The sequence below is a fragment of the Anoplolepis gracilipes genome, chromosome 1, assembly GCF_047496725.1.
Source record: "Anoplolepis gracilipes chromosome 1, ASM4749672v1, whole genome shotgun sequence".
NCBI lineage: Eukaryota > Metazoa > Arthropoda > Insecta > Hymenoptera > Formicidae > Anoplolepis > Anoplolepis gracilipes.
Window position 1 is genome coordinate 12721174 of NC_132970.1, and position 21327 is coordinate 12742500.

The 21327-nt window shown below is 39.7% G+C and overlaps 1 protein-coding gene across 12 annotated transcripts in view; it reads left to right on the forward strand.

The window, feature by feature from the left end:
- Positions 1 to 21327, forward strand: part of Ten-m (teneurin transmembrane protein Ten-m) — a 575864-nt gene that overhangs the window by 355425 nt on the left and 199112 nt on the right. For 4 of the 12 annotated variants that reach the window (XM_072894631.1, XM_072894622.1, XM_072894649.1 and 1 more), the window contains exon 1: positions 2063 to 2672. The exons of the other annotated variants lie outside the window; for them this stretch is intronic. Coding sequence is in view for 1 of the 4 variants with exons in the window: in XM_072894604.1 (XP_072750705.1) it covers positions 2660 to 2672 (13 nt within the window). In the remaining 3 variants the exon portion in view is untranslated. Of the gene's footprint in view, positions 1 to 2062; positions 2673 to 21327 lie in introns of those variants that run through there. 12 annotated transcript variants of the gene reach the window in all.

The window sequence follows — 21327 nt, forward strand, 5'->3', positions numbered from 1 at the left end:
ACCTTCTTACCGAAATTTTTGTTTGTACTTATCGGATTATGCCACGAGAGCAACGTAAAGTTTCATTTGCCATTCTAAATTTTATTACACGGAAGTTTTAGATAAGACGAAAATGGAATAGCACGGGATTAACAATGCTTTAATTTAGCGTTCACTTCGTAGTTCCAGAACCAATCTACCATGTTTGTGAGCGCACGCTATCTGAGCCATCTACTAATTTATCTTCAACAGCTCGTACCGAGTTATATACGTTACCACCTTTTTCCTCTATCGTTAACGAGATCATAGACCGCACGTCACGCTTGTAACATCGATAGATTTTACGTGAGATTTTTTTCCTAAGACGTCTTAATCGTTCTGCCGGATACGTTACGTAATTCCAATTTCACACATATCGAAGAAGGCCCGTTACGCTTGTCCGAAGTACTTGGAATGCTCCCAACAAAATCCTTCCTTTCTTCGTGAGGTCTGAACGACCATCCGGATGTTTCTGAGCCGATGCCAAATTCGTTTTGAGACTCGCGATTCGGCTGTATGTCGTTCGCAGCGGCAGTAATAGCGACTACTAAGATAGACAAGAGAACAAAAACGGTGCATCGTATACATTGCATCTAGAAACGTATAACTTATTTATGCCAATACGTGCTATATCCGCGACAATCATGGCAAAAATTCTCGGTTGTCATTCGCCAACTATTACTTTTCGTTCCTATACGCATATATCGTTATATATTTATGGTCGAGCTATAAGATTCGCTTGAATCCAATTTAAGAATGTCCATTTCAATAAAAGTACACGTTGCCAGGAAATATCGCAAAACTATTTTCTGCCTATCTATGTTGTTAGAAAATCTAATAATGTATACAATAGAAATAGCTTGGTCTTTCGTGACTTTATCAATATATAAATTAATAATTGTAAGTTTCATAAAAGTGATGATTATATCAATTATCTTTTCTGTCGAGAAATTTACAGAATCAGAAAAGTGAAACAAAATTTTTAAAACAATGCTCTAATATATTGTATTTCTTCTCGTGTAAATTTTATTAACTAATTTCCGTCTTTTAGTATTTATATTAAATCTGTATTAATAAACATTGCGCGCGTAAAATAATATAAATAGGAAGCTCATTTTCTGAACTTTATGAATAACTTTATAAATAAATAAATTCCTTTAATTTAGAGCGAAATATATCTTTGTCATTGGGAAGTAACGTTTAATTAAAGATAAGCTGCTAGTGAATGAAGACAACCTGATTAAACATCAGCCGTTGTTCCAATTAATTTAGTTCGTAATAGAACTACATAGGCATCATTTAGGACATCAAAGCATCAACATCGAGGAGAAATTTACATCGGTGCGTTGCATAATCGGCGCAGTTAACCCTAATCTCACTCATGACCTATGGAAGTCACGCGTTCGTATGTTACGAGGAACAGTCCATGACTAAGTGCTCGATCATGTGAACTCATTCGACACTCGATAATCGCGCGCGTAGAAGGAGGAGGACCGCATGCATGTCGACGATCAGTCATCCTGCGAACCACCTGCAACGTTTTATTTTTATTCTTATGTGAAAAGAGTGCGAGAACCATCGGTGTGTGTTACTCATCCTTTCTATCGGTCGAGGGTGTCGGTGCCGCCGAAATATAAAAGCTCACCTCCCCTTCCCTTTCTCTCTCGGGGGTGCCGATTTGGGGCATGAAGCATGACAGCGCGTTTGCATATATATATATATATATATATATATATATATATATATATATATATATATACGAATGCGTACGTCGAGTACATGTGCGTGATCCACACGCACAATCGCGCGCAGAGGGAATCACAATGGAAGGAAAGACAGAGTCGAGGAGTGACGAGGACGACGATAACGATGACGACGACGAAGACGACGACGACGACGACGTCGACGTCGACGTCGGTGACGGCGGCAACGACGACGACGACGACGACGACGACGACGACGACGACGACGGCGCAACGTCGCCATGTTGAGCCACGCATGCGCCGCGTGGGAGTCGGAGCCGCGGACCGTCGGGTCGAACGAGGAGGCCGGAGTCAGTGCACTGCTAGCCCCGGAACCGCGAACGTCGATCTCACGCGCGTCCTTGGTTGTCATCAGCGTAGATTCGTCTTCGCGTCGCGCACAGCACGTACCGTGCCTCCGCGCCCTCGCGCGCGTCCACCGAGGTGGGTGGACTCGGGTCACGACTGACTCTACTACCTACGTTCTCCCTGCCGCTCGAACTCTGCTATCCGAACCGCGTGTTAGATTGTTCCACCCTGGGTCTCGCGCCGTTACGAGGGCTTCTGGAAAGGAGCGTAAAGCGCCCGGTATTGACAGCGCAGCCGGCTATTTTAACGGACAACCGCGTGCAGTGTTGTCCTCCATCTACTAACAAGCTCAGCTGTATCCGCGAATGCGGCATCGATACTGCGGTATTCCCCAGTGATCGTCCGACTGAGCGATCGGAGTACCGCGCCGCTCACCGGTTGGTCCGTCGTGCTGACTGGCTTAGGGGAGGAGATCGGTTTCTAGCGGGGGTATTCGAGTGGCGAAGATGATGGTGATTTAAGAGTGTCGTGCAGTGCTCGTGTGCAATGGTAGAGGCAACCGTACGAGCGATAGGCATAGAGGACCGTAGATGTACCAGCCAGGTGGGTGTTTGGGGATGCGAAGAACGCTTCCCTTAATAATTGGTGCTTTCGAAAAGTTTCCTATATTTGAAGATTCCTTTTTCTGTCATTATATTATCTTTTCTCCGCGATCATCAGTCGCGTGCCTTTCGGGGGACGCGCCGCTCGTCTCCCCACCACGCCCAACATTTGTAAACGGCCGCTGTACCGAACGCGAAAGCGCTTCGAGAGTGGATATCGTGCCACTATCGTTTCAGTCGTCGACACGGGCAGGTAGGTAGGGGGAGGGGGGGGGTCGAATTCACTTGCACACCGAAGTGCAGTGTTCGCGTTTGGAGAAGATGAATTGGTCCGTGAGACGATTCGGATCTGAATAAGTAGGAAAAATCTCACGCAGCAGGAAAAAAGCTCCGTTTCGCGTTTTTCACACAGGCGATATTTTGTTTCAAAACCGCGACGGACGCGCCCGAGCCGAACGCGCGTTTACCCTCTGCGCCGAAAAATCATCGTTTTATTTCCGCTTTCGCGCGGAATAACGTGTAACGAATGGGGAATGGAGCGCGTCGTCCCCTGTCGCTATTGATATGTCGGAATTGCGTCTCGGTACCGTACCAATGCTGATAGATTGCAATTTTCAGTTTTTAAGTTCACTTCAAACGCGATTTTGCGACATGGCGATATGATATTTCAGTTATGGATGCAATTAAAATCGAATATTGGTTTTGGATTATGATTTAAGAACAGAATATTTTAGATGTGTTTTGATTTAAACAAAGCATGATATTGCACTAAACAATAATATCACTATTCTTTTAATCTTTTTTTTTTGTTCTTTTAACAATTCAGAATATATAATATATTATTCAGAAAATATTTAAAAAATTTACTTAATTACTTTTCATTGTTATATTTTATTAAAATATTTTATTATAAAAATAATATCCAAATATTATAGTTAGAAAAATCAGAGTGACGTTAATATCATAATAATAGCAAAATGTAAGAATTTAAAACTAATTAACATCATGAAATGTATGCGTAAAAAAAAATATCGATCTCGTGAGTAATGCTGTCAATTTCAAAGCTAAACTGACGTGACAGCGTATATCGCTCGCTCCAAAAAAGTCTTCGTTTTACTCGTAAATGTGAAGTAAGTTCTTACGAATGAATTCCTTGCTCAAAGTCGAGATTATTCCGTTGTTCGCGTGAGTTCCACACGCGACGTACACGATAATGCTCTAAACCTTGCTTTGGAATAGAGATTGATTGCGGCGTTTCTTAAGGATAATGAAGGCGCCGTTTTTCTTCCATTCCAAGGTTTTCAACGAACAGTTCGCTATGGGCATTTCTTACGCACGTTTTCTTACACGAATTATTGGGAACTCACGCGAACCTTTTTTTACAGATTAAGCGAACTGTGACTCTTAAAGTCGTCGGTTGATAAAGAAAATATCTTTGGATAGAAATGCCATTTACCTTCCGAGATCGCGGTCGCAAGGTAGGATTTTTCATGTAACAAAAATTAAATTTTTCGCGTGTGTGATGGAATGTAAAATATATTTTCAAAAATTGCAGCAGTTGATTAATTAAAATAACTGGAGCGAGCTTTTTTGGATGAATTATCCCGTGCAAATATTGAAATTCATGTAGGAAGAACTAACAGGGTAGCAATATTACACGCGAAATCAAAACAGGTGCTCCAATCTGCCTCGAAAACACTGTCCCCCTGCGGCTGAACATATTTTTCATTATACGCCGCAGCGATGCTAATAATACAAACATATTTTCAATCCGCAAAGAGAGGCATAAGCGTTGATATGAAAAATGGGACAAAAGTGTTGTATTTAGTTATTTTCTCCTAATTATTATAATGGCTTTATGTGTGTTTCTCTTTCATATTTAAACAGTTAATTATTAACATAATTTTTAAGAATTATGTTCTGAAGATATAACTGTAGATATATGGTTAATAGTTTGACGTTGTCAACAAACTGTTTAAATAAAATAGTAATAGGATGAGAATATATAAAAATTATAGATTTGTGTAAAAGAAGAAAAACGTTATATATATATATATATGTATATATATATATATATATATATATATATATATATATATATATATATATATATTTATGTATCAAAGAGCGCGGCTTGAGAGAGATATACATAGAGTATAAAATTTAGTTATTATTGATGTTTGTTCTCAATGATATATTAACATTTCAGTTTGTCATTTAACTCGTTTAAGTTGCGAAATCTGATCGTGGATGAATGATAATTTTCAACGCCACTTAATCCCTTACGTGTGGTCAAAGCGGAAAATCCTGAAGCGTATATAATATGTAACAAACTATAGTATTTATGATCTCAATTTTCATATCGGATCGGCATAATTTTCTGGTCGCTTAACAAGTAATTTACCAATTATACATGATTATTATACGACGATCGATGGTATGGAATCAGCAGCGCGGGAACGTTGACAGTGCTCGATACGGGATTAAAAGTGAAAATATGATGCGTATTAACGAGGATATTATAAATGAGGAAATTAAATCAAATTATAATTAACGATGGTAATATCGTGGGCACACGGCATCGAATGCATGGGCACAATAAAGACGAATGAATATTTATTACGCGTCGAAATAATAGAGAAAAATCTACCATTCATACGGTAATGAATATTATCACATTTGTTTTCTAGACATATCTGTGTAAACACACCAACCGCATGATAGTCTGCTAACATATTAATGAGTTAATTAATTATTAATATATATGCACACGCATACACACACGCACACACACACGCACACACCAAGAGAAATTAATGTGTCGCGCGAAACAGGAGCTAAAGAGAGAGAGAAAGAGAGAGTTCTTGTTTTATTTTAAATACATTTTTTATCAAACGTGCGCATCGCTCACAAGCGTATCTTTGAACTCAGGGATAAGAATAACGTTATAACGATAATAATACCGAGAGAGCTTTGGCATTCGCGATAGAGCAACACGTGGCGATAAAAGGGAGAGGGGTCGCTGTCGCGAGAAAACAAGGTTATCCCAAACGAGACGGCGCGAATGAAGATTAAAGGGTCGCCATGTTGGGAGATAGCGTTTTGTCAACGTTTTAACGAAAACAAATGCAACATGTATTATCCACGACGGCGGCACGTTCGAGTAGCGGCACGTTGCACGTGCCGTTGGTGTAACTAGAAAGATAGTTGCGCGAAAATAATGACACATGTCTCGACGTGCGCGTTGCATAAAGTAGAAAGGCAAAGTCGCTCCACGGCTCCACGTTTAATGGTATGGTAGGATATGTCGGCCTCCAGGCACACCATTAGGACCGGTGTCACGTAGGGAACTACAAGGGGATAAGACTCGGGAGGGGGGAGGGGGAATCGTCCATAAAGTCTCATTGTCCCTCGAAAGTCGTAATGGACAGTGCACCGAGGAAATTGCAGACGGTGTTGCAGTCATCGCGCGTTTAGAATTGCATCGCTGATCCCGTCGTCTCACATCTCGTTGAGAAGAGTGTTAGAAAGATTCTCTCTCTTCGAACGAAACGATTCTGCAAAATATATATATATAATCTGTAGTTTTCCATTTTTTAGCATTATTATAGAGAATTATATTATATTAGAGTGCAATATAATTTTTTCTTTGATTATTTAATCGATATTGGGCGTTATTTAAAGACAAGTTTTACGAAGGAGCATAATTATTCTAGCTTCAAATAAATCTTGTATAAAGTTTTTCGTAAATATGTATACATATACGTTCAATATTATACGAATCAGCGGGCGAACATCCAATGATCTTAAGATGATTGAAACCTATTTCTCCATCACGTAGACCGTAGACGACGAGTGACTATGATTAACTTCTCAGTATAGCGGCAATCAATTGCACTTGACGAACGGTTCAGTGAATGCGAGAGCACTTCTTTGGTCGGGAGCCGACTATTAAAAATACTTAACTCATCACAGGTCAATGACCCAATGTCGTCGATATCATTGGCATGCAAATATCATGTATGTGCTGACGCATATTACGCATTCTTTGTTTGCAATACTCGGCACCTTTGTCCTGGGATATATTTCGTTAAAACAGACGCCGATTTCTCCTGCATTCGTTATCGCGGTGATTGATGTCGCGTTATCACGCGGACCGGATGCGCAAATATCTCTCGAAACGTAATACGATAACTTTGCGGTGCCCTCTATTGTATTAAGATTCACGTTACTTTCTTCGTAGCTCGCATATATTTATCACTTGCAACGATATTATCGATCGATAAATTTCCATAAATCCGAGTATGCGCGCGCGCGCGAAAGGATTAAAGTTCGCGCATGCAAATGCGAGTTTATCGTACGGCCTGTAACGCGCGAACTTATTGTTATTCGCCTCTCTTCCTTAGAACTAATCGGCGCGTCAAAAAGAGACGCGAGCGCGCGGGGCCGTTGTAAATATTCATCCGAGATCGATCAATCGTGCGAACCCCCGAGGCCTTTGCGTCTATAGTACGTCGTCGCAGAGTGTGACCGACTTTTTCTCGTTGAATTCCGCCTTTTGTCTTGCACCGAGGTGATTTACCGGCGTATTGTGTGAGCGAATTCTCGGCGCGCGAGGCCATCTCGTCGTGCCTTTTAGAAATTCAGATACTCTCATGCCGATGCACACAAGGCTCAAATGGAAGTGGACAGGAAATTCGCCGCCAGGGCTTCGTCATGCGCGAAATTCCCTACGTGAAAATCGTTCTTACGCCGAGGAAAATAAAGGAACGGAGGGTGTCGTAAAATATGCCGCTGTGAGAGAAATAGCGACGAAGGTGTCATAAAATCCATGGGGACGCGAAAAAATAGATAGAACATGTCGGATTGTAGATGTTGCGGGAACACTGCGAGAGACGAGAGAGAAAGAGGCGAAGAAAGGGCCGGAAGAGTCGGGAGAGAACGCATCCCGGATAGGCGCATTTGAAAATGTAATCAGTATAATAGCAAGAGGTGGTTCTACGAAGCCGTGCAAGCGAGAAACGCCTGACGTCTCGACGCTTCTCTTTATGCGTTGCCGTTCTCTTCTTTTCGTCTAGCGCCAATCCGCTTCGCCTTCGTCTCTGTTTCTCTCTACATTTTTTTTTTCTCCTCTCTTTCTCTCTCTCTCTCTCTTTGGCTGTATACATTCTTATCTTTCGACCCTACGGCTCTTTTAGTCGTAGAAAATGTCTCTCTTTGTTCGTCCACTTTAATTTGTTAAAAGCGCGAAAAGCAACATCTGTCCTGAGACAAGATATGTGAGCTTCAAACGTGACTTCTTGAATGTATATGTTCGAAATTCTGCGGAAAACGATTGCATGGGGAGACAATAACAAACCGTGGTTATCACTTTTCTGGGTAATATTCGTGCACCAAACACTATGCATATATGTATATGTACAAAACACTAGTAAATATATATGTATGAAAATGAAATCTTCTTTTTCTTTCTCTTTACTCCGCTACAATATGAAACATTCAATTGTCAAATATGGTGATCGCATACGCTGTATGTATATGCGATGAACACATTTTATCATACGCTGTTTTTTCTAATATCAATGAATGTACTATTATTCTTAATTTGAGAATAACATACTTTAAATTGGATTGAATTCTATAGGTAGAATGTGATCGATAAAAAACAAGAATTTTTCTACTTATGTTATCATATCGATTAATCATGAGTACAGGTATTTCGTTCATTTTGCAAACATAAATTATTGTATTCATCATGTATGTACATCGCACCTTTTGGATCATTTATTGTTACATTGAGAGAGATCTTTCTTCACAATATTAATTATCAGCCATTATTATATGTATATACATTCCATTCGCGTATAAATTTCTCAAATTTGTAAAGTTAAAGTTTGAAAATAGCAGTAAAAATTAAATTAGATTAATTTGAAAATTATAAGATGTCTTATTAACTGCTAAAAGTAAGAAACAGCAGACCTCTTACACGCGAATAAGAAATATCGCGTAATATCGTGTGATTTTATTATCGCTTCTATTATTGGTTCAACGGCGAAGGAGAAAAAAAAACATGGATATATATGATGCAAATACGGCGCGCGGAAATTATCGAGTTATCTCCCCATCGCAAGTACAGACGCGTTCCTCGACGAATTGTCGCAAAGTTAAACTCGGCCGGCGGACAAAGTTCTTTATCCGCCAACTCATGAAACATTAACTTTGCTTTCTACACAGCCGGAACTTTCCATCGCGCGACTTCAATCGGTACTTGTGCTATCTCTTCGTCTAAAAACGTTGCAGCGTATCGTCTACGTTTTCATCCGCCTCCTCGCGGTTCGCGATTCGCAATGCGGCTATTTTTACTCGCCTCGCAAAAAGTTGCGCCGCGATAATTGTAATTAGACATCGTTCACCCAGAGAGAGAGAGAGAGAGAGAGAGAAAGCCTCGTAAAATCGTCAAACATGAGCATTTCATCGAATTATTATAGCGAATTATTATACACGGTGTTCCAGAAACATACATCGTATATATATTTTGAGCTACAGATTTTGAAAAGACGAGCACAATAATTTTTGTACATCGTGTATGTCGACGCGATAAAGCACGAGCTATAGCTGTATAGGGTCTTAGAGCGGCCGTCAAAGTGCGTGATAGAACTGATAGACATTATCGCGGGCATTGAGGTCGAGTGTCACGGAGACCACTACATTGATCCCAGACGAAACCGGGCCTCGCGACGCACACGTTCGTATATCCCGGAGCCGAACACATACGGTGTGTATGTGCCGCTATGCGACACGCACACGGTGGCGGCGGTGCCGCGGACTCACGCACACTTTGACACGTATTTAGAGGTCGAAGCGTACACACGCGTGCGCTGACCTACACGCATATCTACCTACGTACGCCGAATTCACGCGGGATTATAGGCGCGCGCGTGTACCTACATATGTGTGTATGTATGTGTGTGTGTCCACGCTTGTGCGTGTAGGCGGTACGGAATGGTGACCGCGACACGGTATATAGCGACGGCTAAACCCTACTAAAGCTCGTAATGTATAGCCCGGCGCAACCCGTGCTACGCCCTCCGGCCGAACCCTCTCTTCTCTTCCAGCACCCTCCGCTGTCTCCCAAGCCACCCTCTCTGATTTGCCACCTATCCTCTACCACCCTCTACCGCCCCTTTCCTTCCCTCCCCCCTGCCTGCCATTTCTCCTGTCCCTTTCCCGGTCCTTTGGATTCTGATGGTGAGCGCAAACCCGGTAGAACGTTATCGACCTGCAGAGACGGTTTTAACGAATCGCTGATTAATTAGAGCGGACCATCGCCGGTAACCTCCGGCAATCCTTATCAGAGACGATGCATCTCCTCGTCGAAGACGTCTCCTCGGTTGCAGATGCAACCACTTTAAAGGTGTGCGATAGGAAGAGAGAGAGAGAGAGAGAGAGAGAGAGAGAGAGAGAGAGAAAGAGGCGTGCTTGAATTTCCGTGCACGCGCGTCACCTCATACGTGCAAGCATTGTCAGTGGGCAACCACATCGTGCTCAGGAGAAAAGGAGAATGTGACGATGTGTCAGCATTTGCGAAAAAACACACCACACATTGTAATGTAACACTATCTACCAAATACAGTTTATTCAACAGATTATAAGTATAATTGTGTCAAGGAAATCTAGGTCGTTAATAATAGGATAAATTGACAACAAAAAATACCGCAAAAAAATTAACCAGTTTTGTCATTAAAAAATCGATGAATTAATAACATATTTTTTGTGTTTTGTTGGAAAAGCGAGAACGTTGATACCTAAATGTGAAATGTTATTTTGTTAAGGATTTTAGTTATCTAAAATGTATAAATTAAAATTAAACAAATAATAATTAAACTCTTTTAATGATATCGTACAGATTTATAGTAGTGTCATGAATGAAAATAAAAAAAAATAGAATAGCCAGTGAGAATTAATTTTGAAATATTAAACCCAGCGTATTAGGCTTAACAATTTATTTATAATTGTATAAATATATAAACATAAACCGACAAATTGCAATTTTTGTCCAGCGCGTGTGCTCCACGCTTTGCTTTAATATAAAATATTCGTTTCGATATAAAGATGCAATTAAATTTTAAAGCACGATACGAATTTCAATGGTGAAAGGTAAAGTTTTGCATTGAGGGAGATAAAAACTCGCGTGCAGCATGTAGAGTAATTGGAATTCGATACACTGTACATTTCGCTGCAGTGATTTGCGACAAACTATTTTTACTCGCACAAGGGGGGGGGGAGGGGACGGGTTGTACAATATAAAATTCGTGTCGACGCAAATATATGCTTTTCATATTTCCGATAGGCACAAAATGCACCAATACGATAATATTGAATTTTTCGAATTTTCTGTTTCGGCGCGTTTAAGTGCGCAATAATGGAAATGTACGGCAACAACGAAAGGCGATGGCGCGTTACATCGTTCACAATCGATGTTATACGTTTTCTGTCACACTTCCTGTGCGCTGCAAAATATGATATTCCCTACGGAAGTAGCAGGGCACAAACGCTACATTCGTTCAAAAACGTCCGAACAATTTTTACGTGTATTACAAATCGTGTCATTTCGTGCTATATAAATCTTTTTCAGTTACTTTTGTTGAATTATCGATGCGAGGTTAGTAGAACGATCGCAAGTTTGATAAAATATTTTATCTTATTTTAAGCTGGTTGTTTTTAATCTAAGTAAAAACGTATGTATTACTTTGAAAAAGATTATTTATGGACATTTTATGATGAAAGTTATCTTTGCAAGAAAAAATTTCAACATGAAATGAAATTAAAACTTAATAAATCTAAAGAAAAACTTGGAAGAAAGAAAGCTAGGATTTTTATATTTATTAGGCATGTTTTAATATTTGAAGACTCGATATAAGTTCCCCTGTTAGCAATAAAGGCAACGTTCTTGCATCTTTCATAGATATTCTCAATGTTTCATAAGACGTTTTCGTTTCACTTTGGGATTAATCTAAAGGCGACAAAATCCGATGAGATTTTCGCCTTGATCCAGTGCGCCAGATACGTTGCGACGAAATAACAAGTAATTTAAAATCATCGTCTTTAAGTCACAAATCAACCTAAATACAAGATGAAGAGGGGAAAGTGAGCGCCTTCGAATGAAGGCAGGCCACGGTCATCGCCCTTCCAACCATCGTATCCTGTTTTCTTAAACCTGAATTTATTGTTTGCTTGCCGCTCCTCGTTCGACTCTTTCCTGTCTCTCGGGGGAGTTTAATAAATCTCTGTCGTGCTTTGCAACGAGCGGGAAAATGAGAAGGTTCCTTCCTCCTCGTTGTTAGGCGTCACTTCCGGCGTGGCCCACCCTTGGAGTGCGGTCAAATTTTCCGAAGGGGAAGCCTTTGGCGAAATCGGAGCAATAATTCTTCTCTTTCTTGTCAATGATACGTAAATATACATACATAATAAATAAATAGCAAATAAAAAATAAAAAATTACTTCTTATAAAATGTCAATTTATTATTTAATACGTCATTAATAATAATATTGGAAAGAATAAAAAATGGTTATAAATACCCCGTTTTGACTTAATGTTAGATTTAATTGAAACTTTTAGTATCGTGTAATATAATTTATAACAATATTATTTAATTTGCTTAATCAATGTATTGATTAATAAGATATTGTAGTATTGCACAATATCTCGATGAAAAATTATTTTAATATTATATAAGCAAGTACAGAGAGGTTAGTAATTAAAAAAGAATTTCTTACAATATTTTTCTTTATTTAACTATTTATTGAAGCAATCGATATTATGCCGCAGGCAAGATTTATTTAAATATTGAAACATATATTATAATTATAGTTAGCGATAACTGTAATAAAATATGTATCTATCCTAGTATAATTCGAGTTTTCAGTACAACGTTGTTCTCGATTATTGTAGTCGTGTTATCGATACCTTTCAGCTCGTAAACGCGGAACAATTAAATTCATGCCTCATACGCGACAATTAGAACGGTTTTAGTGTTTCACACGTTCGTGCTCAGTCTCGGTCGCGCAATTTCAGTCGGCAATAAAATGAGGAAAACGTAGACGGGCGAGAAAGTGAGACGGATAATCTCCCTCGATTTACTTGGCGGAATGCGTGGTTCGCTGATAGCTCCGTACCACAATAGCCAGTCGGTATCACATCGGCCAACCGCTCAGATATCGTTTCGCCTCACGCACTCATCACAAAATTTAGTATTGTCATAAAACGCCGCGAAAGGGAGAAGACCGGGAGGGAATGCACTTGCGCGTCGATGAGTCAAAAGGATAGGGGAAAGAAACGTGGGGGGGGGGGGTAGCGAAAGCGCGACGGGAGAAAGTGAGATAGAGGGATGAACGCACGCGTGTTACGACGGCAGGTCTATTTTCAGTTGATGCTCGAACGCCATCCCTAAAACAATATCCCGGAGCGAGAGCGAGGTCGCGGCAGGATGGACCGAACGACGAGAGGACGAGGTTGAAAAAGGAGGATGGCTAAAAGAGGGGCCACAGGCGAGAGCTCCGCGTCGCGGTCACTTTATTTTAACGTCGAGCGACGATAAAACACGCTCTGAAACGTCAGCGTGTGGGAAGGGGGAGAGGATGAAAGTTTTTACAAAGCCTTATCCGAGGTCTCCGCGCGAAAAGCTGCTTCTACGCCACGTTTCGAACCGGGTGTCGCGTCGGAATATCAGTCGCCGATGATATCAGTCGCTCCGCACATTTTTGCCACGAAGAAATGTCTGAGAATATCTCCGCGCTCATTTGAAATCTGATATAACGAGGTTAAACGCGAGACGCTCGCGCATTGAAGATACTTTAACCAGGTTATTCTGGACGTTGTTGAAAACTTCGTGTCGAGCTTATACTCTTGCGAGAGAAAGAGACGACGAGTTAAGAGAAAGCGCTCGGGGATAGTTTATTATTTCTCAAGAAAATACGAGAGACAACAAGTGGAACGGACGTAAAATCGTCGAATGATTACGCGAAAAACAAGTGTCTTCGCGGAAAAGTAAGAGCGCGGAGGTTCAAAAGTTTCAAAGTAAACACGTCGTCTTAAGAAGATACGAGAGAGAGAGAGAGAGAGAGAGAGAGAGAGAGAGAGAGAGAGAGAGAGAGAGAGAGAGAGAGAGAGATAAAATTACTTCGATACGGCTAAAGATCTTCGTAACGTTGCGGAAGTTATTATAGAAAACACCATAGCGAAAACAGCCGTCGGGCGTTTATCGCGAATTAAAAGAAAAGTACACTGCTCTTCGCGGACGGGGATTTAAGTGACGCAATTAATCGATTATAGCGGAGAATGTATTGAATTGATAAGGGGGCGCGTAATGGCGGAAGTCAGGGTCGCTAACTCGCTGATTTTACTTTCACGAGGTGTTAATCAGGCTGCCAGAAAAAGGTGTTTCGTGGGCGCACGGGCGAGAGGAGGGGAAATTTGTTGCGGATTTGCATATTCATGGTGCGTACACGTACTTACCCGTCGTGAAAACATTTACCTTGGATGGTCTTTATTATTCCTGGTTGTTACGAAGGCTTCGAATTCAAGACTTTGTTGTTTCCACGCGAATAAGTTTGTCACGCCCGCGGCTCTTATTATCGCTAAAATAGAGCTAAAGCTCTCGGAAAGTTATCTTTTATTTCTACATTGAGATAACCGGCTATTTTATGCATTATAACAAGTTTCGCAAATTTTTCATTTTTTTCTCTCTCTCTCTTTGTAACTGTACGTAAAATAATATTTTTTTTAATAATATTTGTTCGTTATATTACTATTTGATAAAATATTTAACGTAGCATGTTATCTGCCAATTGCATTATTTTCACAATCGAGATAATGTTTGAAAATACTAAATTCATAATGTGTTAAATACATTTTTATAATAAACTGATGAATCGATATTATTGATGAAAATGGATATTACAAATTTCCTTCGCTAATGAATGGGCTCGAGCTCGTTTCAAGCCGATTCAAAGTCATCTAAAAGTGAACGAAGGATGTGATCTGATGGTAACTTTATCGAATTTATTCAATCGGAAACTTTTTCCAGCGTCGCACACAGAACACAGATTCTCTTTTTTCAAAATTTTTACTTTATTTTTTAATTTATTTGGAAAAATATTTTTATTATAATATTTTCACTTTTTTAAATTATATTTGTTACATTATCCTATTTTACAAAGTAATTGACATTATCAGAATAAGCGACTTAATTATTAAGAAAGATGATAATAAATTCTAATGACAGCATTCGAATTATTTATAACTAGGAAATAAAAAAAACATATTGTTGCATAATGCGTATTAAAGTATTGTGAAAAGTTCGCTCCACAAATATAAACTTCTTACTAAACATTCTATAACTTCGAAAGCTATTTATAGTACTTATATACTTGCTTCTCCGTGCCAACAAAACACAAACCGTTCATGTGCTATAAGTATGCAAGCAAAGTTCACTGCAGGTGTATAAACAAACGGAAGCCAAGAGTTCAGAATATTACGTGTTACGATTACTTAAGCGAATATTTCAAAGCCGTTACTACTTTTGCGCAGCTTAAGTGCCTCAATCTCTAGTTTGCGATTGCGAGTTGTGAAGGGAATCGATTTGGTCCATAGACCGACAGGAAAGCCGAGAGAACCGATAGAAAGGGGATCAGGGAAGAGAGAAAGAAAAGATGCAAGAAAGAGGACGCACTCGAGAGAGAGAGAGAAATTAGATGGGGGGATCGGCGGGGCGCTTCCTCGGTTCGTTAGTGACTTTATAATAATGAGAACTCGGGCGGTAGTGCGGAGGGTGAACTGGAAAAATGGAATCACCTCTAATCACTGGCCTTCGTTGCCGCGAACAAAGCCACAAGGAGAACATCCATTCGACGATCGTCCGGGAAAAAGGTCTCGCGACTCGCGATGGTCCGAAGAACGTGGAAGCTGGAAAATTGAGCCGATAGAACATAAAGAAAACTCATCGCGAGAGATGCTGGTGGATTATTTTTTTTTTTTTCTTTCATAAAATTTCTCTCCGCGACTTCACAATCGCGTCTTTGTGGGCCGGTCGAAACGAGTGGCATTTCATCAGCAACGGCGTATAATTTTATTCGTTTATGATGTGAAAATCCAAAGCGGATGACGGAGGGGCGAATAATCGACGTTTATTCCATGATTTTAAAACGGACCTTTATACACATTTGGGATAAATAGTTTTAATTAGCCAATGTTCGTTTAGTCTCTCGGACGCACGCGGCCAACATTACGGTAACGCCGGTATGGAAATATTTGCGTGTCGATCTCTTTTTTAATTTCGCGCGTTATTGTATACTCGGCTATATTCATCGCGTAAATTGTTTGGTCGAACGCGGAGAAATAATAACGGTAATGACTGTGAAATTAAAGCCACGTACCGTCGAAATAAAAACGATTCGGCCGCGTGTTTCTCTTCCCCGCTACCGTCGCGCGTTTTTTCATTTTACACCGATGATCGCAATGTACTCGTGCTCTTTTTTTTCTCTCACTTTTTTTTCGCAACGCGCCCGTTAACACTTTTGCGTCTACTATTGACGGCATCCGGCGCACTTTGACGGTCGTTAACGAAGAGACACTGAACGCGATATTGAATCGTGCGATCGTGAACAATCGGCGATGCTCGATGAATAGATTGGAAATGGGGCAAAATAACCTACGGCAAGAGGGATAGTAAACGAAACAAGCGTGCTAGAAAGTATAGTTGACGTTGATTTTCCCTCGAATAATCACCGTTTTATCAGCCACGAGCTCCTATTCAATAACAAACTCTCTCTCTTTTCTTATGTGAAAGAATAATTGTATAAAAATCTATTTATGACTAAATTTATGTAACAATAGTAAATTGGATAATAGTAAAATATATAATACTTAATATTTATATAAAACGATAATATATAATTTTTGACAAATATACATATATATATATATTTATTTTTTTGTGTTTAATAAATTATGTTGCCATTATATCTAGGACGTATATAACACGGAAGTAAAATGAAATTCATTATATATCGAATTAGAAATAGTTTACATTCTCGCGTTACACATCAGGATGCGCGAGCACCGATTATCATTATCACGATTACAGGCCCTGTGATAAGCTCGATTACATTGTAACACGCGCGGAAGCGGTAACTGCCTAACATCGCAAAACATTTGCTCCCGAGATATAATAATATTGCGTCGCAATGATTGTATTTGTCGGGTATGGAGTTTGCCGCGTGTCCGCATCGTTCAACAATGCGTTTAGCCTATTTGCGAAATATCAACGTTACCTCCGCGTTGTAACAGTACGCGTGTTGACAGTGCATACCGACAAATCGGCGCGCGATTAATTCGCGTGGTGCGGCGAGAAACACGGAAAACATCTGAACCGCAAAGCGTTAAATCCCAACGCCGTTTACAAGAGAGAATGGAGACGGTAGAAAGAGAGAGAGAGAGAGAGAGAGAGAAAGAGAGAGAGAGAGAGAGAGAGAGAGAAATAGAAAGAGGGAGAAGAGAAGATGAGTGGTTCGGCGGCGTTTGACGGTATCACCGAGGGGGCGAAATGCGACGGAAGTACACATCGATACGAGAAAACGAATCCCGCAACGCCACGGATGGAGGGGAGAGGGGGAGGGGGAGGGGAATGCGCGTAAAAATCCGGAGAATTCCCGAGAAAGCCACAATCTAACTGTAACTTCAGCGACGCAGCCCCGACGTAGTTTTCGAAGGACCGCGACAAGTGTAGTCGAGAGAGAGAGAAAGAGAGAGACAGAGAGAGAGAGAGAGAGAGAGAGAGAGAGAGAGAAGGGGGCGAGGGCGATACATTCGGGGGACGAGATATACAGCCTACCATCGGCGCGATGCATAAATAACGATATCGGTGTTTTCACAAGCACACACGCTACCAAGCGTGTACAAGGGAGGTTACTCTACCGTGGCACCGGCCCGCGGTATATAACTCACCCCGTCGAGAGTCGTGCACACTGAATAGAGTCAACAGGGATCGATACCTATCGGCCTGTACGTTTAGATACACGCTTCCTCTCTCTTTCTCTCTCTCTCTCTCTCTCTAAATTCTCTCGCGTTTGCACTCGCAGTCGCAGCTAGTGGTAATCTCACTTGCGATAAATGCACCGACATAAACTTTGATTCTCCTTTCCGGCAAGATATCTCTAAAGCTTATCCTTCATTTAATTTCAAATAGAATCTATTTCGACAAAATTTTATCTAGACTTACATTGCTAGCTGTACATATATATATATATATATATATATATATATATATACTTGCTAAAGATATAATATTAAAACTTGGAAAATCATAGTAAACGATCATCTTCCATTACATTTTTATCAAAAGATAAACTGTAATTTTCCATAATTTTTCCAATATTTTATATTTGTATGTTAATATACACGAGCTATCATAAAGTTATGAAATTCTATTGTTTGATTCGATTATCTGTTTCTCCGTTTGCGATAGATTCAATAGCGAATTTTCAACTGCGTGAACAAAAGACAATTACCATTGAGAGGAAGAGAGATACGTGATCAGATAGAATAGAGAGTTAAGGACGGAGTGCTAAATAACGTTCCGATAAAAGAGCTATTAATAATGTGACGCGATCAAAGAGAATGTATTGGCGGACGAGCGCAGAGCACACTGCAATTCGATTTAATCTTCCTCGTAATTAGACAAACGGCTGCTAATGCAAAAGATATTTCAATCGTTATCGCGGCTTAAAGCGATTTTTAAGCGAATTAAAAATCGATACTGCCGCGTGGTATAGCTAAAATGCGATCGCGCGCTCTATACGCGTCTAGTTTCGGTCGGACGAGCTTTTCCGGGGCATTTAGAGGTTCGGGTGATATATCGGAGGATAAATACAGCGCGTTCCGTGGTACCAAAATACGCCCCGTGTGCTGCTTTACCCCCGAGATCACGCGACACCAAATAATGACCGACTCTGCAACCCCGGATTAGTAAATCCCGCGTGGAATTAGGTACGCTCTGCAGAGGGTTTCCAACTCGTAGCTTCGCGATCTTTGTGTGGCCTTTTGGCCGCACGGAATAGATCGATCGTCGCAACAGTATCATTCGATAATCCGTATCATTAGAAGAAAGATAGGGAAAGAAAAACAAAACTTTGCAAGCTTTTATTTCGTAATATTTTGCTTTTTTAAAAAATCAGTAAGAAGATACATAATTTAAGGACGTTTCAACATGTGAGAGATCTCGACATTTTTATAATTTAATGTCAAAGTTGGAATGTCTCTCTCAAAAACAGACGATAACTATTGTGACGCGTTTTTATTATGACAATATGAATAAACAAAATTTGATGCAACATTGATGAAAATGTCAAAAGTGGTTTTACGAGAGAGAAAATTGTGTGAAAAATTTTGTATATGCAAGAGAAATAGACTTTCTGTGCAAATATTGTGTTTAGGTAGCTTTATTTATTTATGTAATAGTATTTTTTATTTTATTACAAGAATTATATATTAAAAAAAAAAAAAATATTTTATCATTATCTGCATAAATGTTTGAATTTCTTCTCCAATAATTAAATCTTTTAATGTAGCGAAACAGTTTATTTTCACAATATCAAGCAAATCTATTTTTTAGCGTTTATACAATATGTTTTATATATAATTTCCATTTTACACATATAAAAAATTAAAAATCACTACATTTCTACTTCATCTATACATTTTTTTCTAGTTTGAGAAACATAAAGATACTAAAACTATTTGATCTAAAATTATTATTTTTAATATTAATATATATCAAAGGATATTTCTAAAAATTATTTTATATAAGTTTATATAAAAAATGATTTTACATAATATTATTGTATTATGTGGCACAGTGCGTGTTTTATTATTATTATTATTATTATTATTTAATGCTATTGTTATTAAAACAATCAATTGAAACGTGATCACAAATTTCGCTTAACTGCTTTGCGTTATTATGTGTAATAATTAAGCATTTTTACATATAGAATATATTTACAAGAAAACAAATAGTGTTTGCTATTCCCTTGAGGGAACATCAAAGTTCCTACTTAACATGCCCGATAACTTTTCCATGTGTCGCATGGATGACGCACGTTTTAATTATTTACGAGAATCGACAGATGCGAGCGGCGATTTACTCACGCGCGATTTGTTCCGCTCCACGACGAACCGTCCAGCGCCGATGCCAGTTCGACGTACGTTCTCGTATCGTCGGGACGAGGGAGGGGTAAGATGGAGCTGCTCTCATCAATGGCACAGCAAGTTCATAAATAATGCAGACTCTATATAGGCGTTAACCCCCGTTAGCAACAACTCCATCTGTGTCCTCTGAGAGACGTTATGTGCGGACATTTTATTGCGTGAAATCTTAATATCCATCGAATTAACTCTTTGGCTTTGAAATTTATATTGGAAATCTAGGCACGTAGGATCGTTTTAGACTAAATAAGCCGTCGATCGATGAATTCCGAATTAAAGGCTATTAAAGCGGCCGCGAAAATCGATCTATTTACAATTACGATGAAAGCATCGCTGGTGAATCAATCAATCATAGTTTATTATTCATTCATTCTTATTTGCGCAGCGTTGGCGGTTTTAGAATTACAATTCACAAATTCTACTTGACCGAGTATAATTAATGAATGATGAATCAATTCTGGAAATAAATTTGCCAAGATTTGCAACTACTAGATTAAAAATTTATATTGTTTTGCTATTACTATATCCTTCGCTCTATTATAAACTTAATGTTTTCATGAACTACATTTCGCATAGAGAGATTCTGAATGAATATATTGGATTTCTCAAACACATATCAGATGATACAATCTCGACAGCGTAATATCAATCCTTTAATGTAAAAGAAAATGCATTCGCGCGCACACTCTTCAGATACAATATTGCAAGAAGAAATATAAGTGTGGTGATGTAACACTTATACATTGTTCGAATACGTTCTCTTTACGATCTCTTTCTTTTGTCAAGATGGAAAAATATCTTAATAGAGTCGTTGCATTCGCCTCGTTTACTACGCGTAGAAACACGCTAAAGGAATAGAAGTGAAAATCGCACGTTCAAGAGTCGCAAATATTACGTGAAGCGTCTCGGAAGGAATTCATGCGAGGAATCTAAAGAACGAGACGCGCTTACTGAAGAACGCGATATTCCCGGAGGATATGTCATCGTTCGCGGGCTGTAAAAGAAGAGACGAGGTAACGACAAGATTATAGGGTGAATGGTTCCGGTCGGGGGAGAAAATGTTAGACCAACTCGCGGAAGCGATCTAGCCGCGTATCGAACGAAGCCTCTCTGCTTATAACCTCCGTTATATCCCGCCTCTATTAATTCGTTATCATTCCGATCGCACGAAAGGTATCTGATCATTTCCACGGGTCACTGATAAATTATAATCACACGCACGATCGCGTTTGAAAATAGAAACTCCCTTAATAATGCGTTTATAAATGATAAATAGAATAGCAAGTCGGGAGGGATGGAAATTTCCCTTTCTCCCTCCCGCACGACGATTTACATACTAGAGATCTGAATATTTATCGCGAAATCCTTAACAGGTGACGAGAAGCATATGTGT